Source organism: Sitodiplosis mosellana, unplaced genomic scaffold, assembly GCF_009176505.1.
Source record: "Sitodiplosis mosellana isolate CC-2019 unplaced genomic scaffold, AAFC_SMos_1.0 Smas_scaffold_5766, whole genome shotgun sequence".
NCBI lineage: Eukaryota > Metazoa > Arthropoda > Insecta > Diptera > Cecidomyiidae > Sitodiplosis > Sitodiplosis mosellana.
The window spans coordinates 2,158-9,348 of record NW_022601008.1 but is presented as its reverse complement, the minus strand read 5'-3'; the positions used below and the strand labels follow the sequence as shown (position 1 = coordinate 9,348).

The 7,191-nt window shown below is 33.4% G+C and overlaps 2 protein-coding genes across 3 annotated transcripts; both read right to left on the bottom strand.

Annotated features, from left to right (window-relative positions):
* Positions 1-136: 136 nt before the first annotated feature.
* LOC129572953 (uncharacterized) lies at positions 137-3,430 on the bottom strand. 2 transcript variants are annotated; one of them, XM_055453073.1, is made up of 6 exons: positions 3,316-3,430; positions 1,536-1,722; positions 1,301-1,359; positions 1,070-1,116; positions 742-889; positions 137-664 (listed from the first exon to the last, which is right to left on the bottom strand). In XM_055453073.1, the coding sequence occupies exons 2-6, from the start codon at positions 1,679-1,681 to the stop codon at positions 546-548; spliced, it is 519 nt and encodes a 172-aa protein (XP_055309048.1). In that variant the 5' UTR covers positions 1,682-1,722; positions 3,316-3,430; the 3' UTR covers positions 137-545. The 2 variants fall into 2 exon arrangements, with proteins under 2 accessions (XP_055309048.1, XP_055309047.1); XM_055453072.1 differs by lacking the exon at positions 3,316-3,430 and adding an exon at positions 2,414-2,824 and having other exon boundaries at positions 139-664.
* A 464-nt stretch (positions 3,431-3,894) lies between these two features.
* Positions 3,895-4,645, bottom strand: LOC129572954 (chymotrypsin-2-like). Its single transcript, XM_055453074.1, has 3 exons — positions 4,346-4,645; positions 4,148-4,279; positions 3,895-4,079 (listed from the first exon to the last, which is right to left on the bottom strand). Exons 1-3 carry the CDS (start codon positions 4,568-4,570, stop codon positions 4,011-4,013), a joined length of 426 nt encoding a protein of 141 aa, XP_055309049.1. The 5' UTR covers positions 4,571-4,645; the 3' UTR covers positions 3,895-4,010.
* Between the last annotated feature and the right edge of the window lie 2,546 nt (positions 4,646-7,191).

Below are 7,191 nucleotides of genomic sequence, written 5' to 3'. Positions count from 1 at the left end.
GAGCATTCAGAAGTGCTTCGCCGGATTCAGAAGAAATTCAGATGAAAACGAAGCAATTCAGGAGCATTCAGAAGTGCTTCGCTGGATTCAGAAGAAATTCAGAAAAAAGAAGCAAAACTGTCCGATTCATCAATGCTTTTTAGAAGCAATTCAGTAGCAAAAATTTACACCCGGGATTCTAATTTAACAACGAGTATAGTAGTGTTCTAATATCTATTCCTTTTCTTTGACAATTTTAGCTTATTCTAGTAAGTGTCTCAGTAATCAATATTTGAGACAGTTTTTCTCGACATTAGGTGTTTGTTAATTCCACTTTGAGAATTTCGGTGTTTTTCATCGACATCTCATTTTTTATCTCAGCAGTGATGCCCAGCATGATGTAACTGCTGGACATTAAACGACACGTGTTTTGCCAATGAATTTTAGTATTTGACACAGCAAGAGACATTGCAAATATGACGTCATGTGGATATCCAAAATGTTATAATTTGATTAGGCCCATGTCATTTTGTCAGCAATTTTAAATTCGTCCTGTTTTCGTTCATTCAAATCCCATCCAAGACTCGAAGCTCATATCTGTTTCTTTGATCAATTCGGTCGATGTCGGCACTTTTCAGCGATTTATAGAGAGACAACTGGACGATCCACAGATGAAAACAAAAGGCTGAAATTGATTAGAGAATTGAATTAAAATTCGAAAATAGATTCTTAGAACTTTTTTTGAATTAAAATGAAGGATACCTGCGATGCAGAAACAAATAAAAACGATAACCATCAATCGCCTTCGATCTTCGAACGCCGTAAACCAAAACAGAGATGACAAAAAGGCCAATAGAAAGAATGAGATGAACGACACAACTAGTGATGGGACCATTAGCGCTGGTATTTGCTGTGGAAGAAAACGTTCTTGAGATAAGGTGAAAAATTATCTTAATTGAGGACACTAATTGTTCAAACGACTACGTTCAAACATTGAACTATTGAACCACGTTCCCTACCGAAAATAGTTCAATTTTTTTTTTGAATTCGTTCAATTTACAGAAAATTTTTCACTTCGAAGTTAACTTACGGTAAAAATGCCTATAAGCCACAGCACAGAAATGGGAATGCAAATGCCTGGACGGTTGTTTTTTTTCCGTTTTTCAAAGAAGCCAAAGAGAGAAAAAATTTAGATTGTCCAGTAAGTTATAAGTAGTAGAATTCTTTTCAGAGAGAGAGACAAACTCAGTCAGATTATGGAAAACAACAAAATTTTTCTTCAAAAAAAGAAAAAGCAAAATATAGACATTTTTTAACTTACAATGTGCCACAATTGTATATCCAGAAATTGATGCGTATTCATTCTTGTAAAATCCAAAACTAGGAAAAGTACAAAGCATTGAGTTGACTTTGGATTCGAAAAAGTGTACGAGCAAATGATGTTTATTCATTATTTTCTAGGCATTATTTCATTCAAATAATTTTTTTCACTGTTCAAATGCTTGAATTACATTTTAAAGCAAAAAAATGACTTTTTTTTTTACATCAAACCTTACATGGAGTCAACGGAGATGTTTCCATTACTTTTGAGAATCAGATAAATATGCGCGGAACGCCACAAAATGTCTATTACACCCAATAAAATGCCAGCCAATTTCAAATTGATGAAACAAAGACAGTATTTTACAGTTGGACATGACATTTCCACCTTAGAACCAGGTTTTCTTTAATAAGTTTTGCAAACTGTTCCAAAAAAAAGTAAAAATCCACGTTTAGTTTGGAAATAATTTTTTTTTCGATGTTTTGGCTTCAAATTTGGTTCAATTTCTTGATAACACTCAATTTTATTCGTTTTTATTTTATTTTGAGAATTCTTTATTACCAAAATTTTTTCTTAACCAAAAAAAAATTTAGGATATGATTCAACTTAATCAAGCTTACAATGAAACCAAGAAATTAGTTTTCAAACAAAAAATTAAAATAGTAACTGGGAGAATTCGTTAAAAGTACCGAATGAGTGAACTTTAGAAGATAGAATGAAAAAAGGCGGGAAAAACGATTCAACTCGGGCGATTTCTTGTGGTAGATTTCAAGCTAAAACTTTTAGCTTGATACAAAGCTGAAATTCATTCATTGATAACAATCACAACATAGCAAAAGCTTCACAGTATATAAAAGCGTAGAAGAGGGGAAAATCCCGATGGAAGTTGGAGAATTGGATGATACGAATAGAGAAACGGTTCCGAGCTTTGATTTGCTTTTGAATGTATGTGTGTGCAGTGCGCATACTATCGCCTCGCTCCATTCAGCTGATAGGAATTGTCAGAGTTATCTCTTGTATATTGCATTATAGCAACTTACATACACCCCACTGATAATTGCATACAAATTACGAAATAACAACAAAAACACTTTCTAATTCGTGCCAAATTACCATTGTATTCCAGAATTTCATTTTTATTTTTCTCAATTCCAAATGCGAACTTGTTGATATTATGAATCGCCGGTAATTTGTCACACTTTTTGTTAATCACTGCTTAGAGGTGGTATTTTTTTTTGTTCTGACTGTAATATGATACTTTCAATTGAAAGTTACTAATTTATCGATGTTTCAAAGAATTTCGCGTTTTTTTTTCTTCGGAAATTCTGAATGTTTTGAAAAACTGTGTAGGTAAATTTAGTCACTCGATTTCTTGTCGATGTTGAAATGTTTAGTATGCAAGAAATAACGACAGTGGATTTAATTCTGACAATTTTGTAAATAGATTGCAAAAATGTAGAAGATTGTTCATTTCAAAACACTGAATGAAGTTGAAGCACAGTATTTTATTTCAAGCTGAAAGCGAATTTCTTCATAGAAACGTCAAAATCGACAGCCATACCACCGCAACTTCCATTAAATCGAATCTTTACTCCTCCGAGTGTTGATTCAACACTGGTGAAAGTTGAATTAGTGCGCATGAAGGGGAATTTGTGATACATAATGGAGAACTTAGTTTCAGTTTAAGTTTCAGTTTCACCGAATTGAGTCATGTTTGGCTTTTTTCCATGAAGCTTTTCTACATCATTTTATCAATTTCTTAATCATAGAAATTAAAATAGGTTTTCGATCCATCTTTTGATGTACCAAATTTTTTTTTGTCAATTTATTTTTTAAAAAAAACTTGTCATTATTCGTTCACTGAAATATCAGTTTGTCAACTGCTTCGACCGTTGACTTGAAGTTTTCTTCAAATATAACTAACTCACTTAGAGTATTTTCTTATTTAATTGGAATATTTTCAACCCAATTCAACTTATTGATATTAATATTTAATAACAAATAAAAAGAATTACATTGGTAATCCCGAACTTTTCCGTACCGTTGGCCTGCGTTGTCCGTAGGTACTTTTGATTATTTTTTGTGAATTTTACCGACATCTATCGAAAGTTGATGAAAGCACAATGAATTTATATTTAAAAAGAACAACATTTTCGAAGAAATGTGTGTATAAAAACGAGTTCAACGCGCCGGCGACAGGCCTTTCTGATGTGCCTGTTCGAATTGCGTCCGCATGGCTTTTCTGAACACATACTGCGATGTAACTCTCTTCAGAGCTAAAAGACCGTTCTAAAAATGTTGGCGCGTGTACAAAATAAACTTGAGATCAAAGAAGCCAAAGATATTGAAAGATGCAAAATTTGCAATTTTACGTTCTTTTTTCATTTCAATCCACCAAAACTGAACAGCTGACATTGAAACATGTCGAAAAGTCGTGAAGAGTTTGCTGTGTCAATCAATTTGGAATCGAATGTAAAAGAAAAGAAACTAATAAATCCAAGTTAAAAACATCAACAATTAAACGACCAATTTGGATTCGTCATGTTAAAAGCTCATCTGGAATGGCAACGTTACTTAGTTCGTGATTGTTTCGATCCAGCTGATGAAGTGGGATACTTTCGTAAAACCATCAGGAACTCCTTTGGCACAGCTACAATGTAAAATAAAACCACAAATATTTAAATGCTAATAATCAAAACGAAACGACAACTTATGGATGCGCAAAGCAGTCTACTCCAACGAGTTTATTACTCCAGACCAGAGGACCACCGGAGTCACCCTTTGAAAAGAAAATCGTTGTTAAACCAGATGTCATTCGTATTTATCGTGCTAAAAACATTTTCTCACGTTGCACATCCCTTCGCCTTTTCCTTTAAATGTACAAAGAATGTCCTCCTTGACAAAATTCCATGCTTTCTTACATTCTGCATCGGAAAGAGCATTTACCTTGAGCTGTTGCAGATCCTCTGAATCGCCTGTCTAAAAGAATTTCATATTCTTTTAAGAATCCATGTTTTTTTTTTTAATTGGAGCACATTCACTCACTTCAGTTGTTCCCCAACCAGTAACCAATAGCTCAGTTCCAGGCGGTACCTCCTTAGTTTCCAACTCAATTGCTTTCACTTTATCATTGAATGTGATATTCCCTTGGACACGAATCAAACCAATGTCATTTCGAAATTTCGTGAATGATGGGTGTGAAATTGTTTCTTCCACATGAAGGACTTGACCACCCGAACTAATCTTGTTCGATCCAACTCTTATTCGCATTTCATTTATAATATTATAACTGTTTTAGATTTAGAAAAATTCGATTTTATTTAAGTATTGAGTGGTTTTAGGTGATTTTTTCTTTACCGAAGACAATGTGCAGCTGTAAGAACCCAACGAACGGATATAATTGTGCAACCGCAAATATTTTCATATTGTGTGTGAGAATATTCCATAAAAATAGAGCATTGGTATGGTGCTTGGCCATTAGAAGCGGGTTTTCCACCGAAAATCCGAGGAGAGTCAGCCACAAATCTTGGGGCAACCAACATATTTTCGAGAAATCCTTAAGATGACTCATCTACTTAGCATTAGAGTGTGATTGTGATGAATATTTGATGGTCTGAAGAAAATCATTTGATACAGGCGCAGTCACATACCTTTCGCACCGTCACCTAAGTCGCATGATATCGATTTCAGAATGAACAGAAAATTTACTAATTTCACCTTCATTTTAATAAATTTTTTGGAGTTAATCCGGTTATAGTAATGTAAATGACTTGACGAAATCTACTGAAAACTTACTCTCATTAATTTACAGTGTGTCAAGGCATCAAAAGCGGGTGAAAACTTAAAGAAAACAAAAAAATTATTAGATTTTTATCATTGATTCATTTTATTTGGACCATCAGCTCGGGCGCAAACAATTCAATATTTGATCCATTCGCCTTCTTGGTTGATTTATTCTTCTCTTCTTAGAAGCCAATTTTAAGTCATTTTTTGTGTGGAAAGCACCATATTTCCGCGAATAGGCATAGAAGCAACTTCAAATTTTGGGTGTATTTTCTTCAATGCCCTGGCCAATAATTGCTAAAAGGAATTCGAGCCATCTGATGGCTGTATCGGGCATTGTATTTTTTTCACATAGTCTTCGTCAATCAATGGATTGTATGGACTGCTTTGGTATTTCAGGATTTGGCCTTCCAATAATGATTATTTCAATATTTGGCCTTAATAAAATTTATTGATCATGTCCAGAAGAATCGATTTATAATGTTTGACACATTGGTTTAGGGTATAGGTTGATGAGGAAAACCGTCAGAACTCGAATTTTTTTTTCTTCAAAAAATCATAACCTCACTTCTTGTCCAGCCAAACAAAGTGTGTCCACTTAGCAATAGTAGAAATCACTCTAAAACATAGCTTAAGGTTTCACTAGCCAAACCAAAAAGAATTCTTGAAAAATTTCCATCGGTATACACATGTTGGACCCACTGTGGAGTGAGAAAATTGAAAAAAAAAAAATTAAAAAAATCTCCCAATTCACGATTTCAGTCCAAAAATAAACACTGTGAGTGGATGTCATTTCCCAAACTGGGTTTGCGTAACAGTCTATGGCCCCATCTGACAACACCAAAAAGATCCATTCAAAATTCAATTGTTTTCGCGGCAATTTGAACCTTTTTTGATGCCTTGACACACTGTATAGCAATGCTGCTTGAGTAAAATCAGAACGTATGGAATGGGCAAAACAAAACTACTATAAATCGATTTGGAATCGGTTGAATATGTCGAAATTTTCGGAGGTGCAAACAATTTATGAACGCTCATTAAAATTTGCTTCGGGCAATACTTCTTTGGTTCTTTTTTTTGCTGTGTTCAATCAATTGGATTTATAGAAATGGTAAATTAGCAGTTGATTTGTAATATTTTTTTTTAGTCTAGGCCAGTTTTTGTTCAGCTTTGTAGCTAAATACAAATGTTCAATACAAAAAGAAACGTTTATTCACAGTCATAGACAAAATTGAGTATATATGATCCAATAGTTGGATTTCATGTGAACATTTTGGTGTGTTTTTGAATATTTTTTAACAAATAAATGCACTAACCAGTACTAAATAATGTAAAATTTGCGCAAAAAAGATTTTCTATGGATAAAATCTAATTTACCAAAGAGATATCGTAACCAAAATAGCTTAACATACCACATAACCGACACCAATCGAATAAAGTTCAAGAGCTCAATTTACTACAGAAGCTTCTCTTGAACTTGTTTCTTTTTATTTCACAGTTTTATTCTTGAAATTCATTATTCAACATGAAATGCACGGACTTTTTTTTAAATTTAAATTTCGAGAGAAAAAATTGCGTGAATGCTTCATTTAAAATCGATCGTTTCGATGAACAAAGCCACGTTGAATTTGATCAATTTAACGACTTAATTGCAATTTTTATCAAGATTTGCTCTTAATTTATTAATAGCTATTGGATGAATTTTTTGTTAATCAACCGATACATCAAATAAAAGCCAAATAAATTCTCTTTCGAATAGAAATAAACATGTTGGGAATTTATGAAGTAATTTTGTAAAAATGGACATGCAAATCGGAAGATGGATAGTTTGTGTTACAAATTGGAGTGTTTACGATATGTTGTTCCATACTCACCAACGACATTCAAATATAAGGCCAAACGGATTTCTCGATTCGAGCAATTGAATGGGCTTATTATCTGTCAGAACCAACCTATTTCATCTAAGTTCTATGAGCCATTGCTTAGTTATGATAACAATACCACCACGATCAACTTGTACTATGACGTTCCATACTTCAATAAAACTGAAACATAATGTTAATTCGTCATCAGTTTGAAGTTGGTTCAATATGAGAGACCAAAATTTG

What these genes read in the sequence shown, in the direction of transcription:
- LOC129572954 (XM_055453074.1), bottom strand. Translation starts at nt 4,570, where the DNA reads ATGCGAATAAGAGTTGGATCGAACAAGATTAGTTCGGGTGGTCAAGTC. An exon ending in CTGGTTGGGGAACAACTGAA is followed by an intron (nt 4,280 to 4,345) that starts GTGAGTGAATGT and finishes AAATTCTTTTAG; the next exon opens with ACAGGCGATTCAGAGGATCT. An exon ending in AAGGCGAAGGGATGTGCAAC is followed by an intron (nt 4,080 to 4,147) that starts GTGAGAAAATGT and finishes TTCTTTTCAAAG; the next exon opens with GGTGACTCCGGTGGTCCTCT.
- LOC129572953 (XM_055453073.1), bottom strand. Translation starts at nt 1,681, where the DNA reads ATGTCATGTCCAACTGTAAAATACTGTCTTTGTTTCATCAATTTGAAA. An exon ending in AACATCTCCGTTGACTCCAT is followed by an intron (nt 1,360 to 1,535) that starts GTAAGGTTTGAT and finishes TACTTTTCCTAG; the next exon opens with TTTTGGATTTTACAAGAATG. An exon ending in ATATACAATTGTGGCACATT is followed by an intron (nt 1,117 to 1,300) that starts GTAAGTTAAAAA and finishes ACAACCGTCCAG; the next exon opens with GCATTTGCATTCCCATTTCT.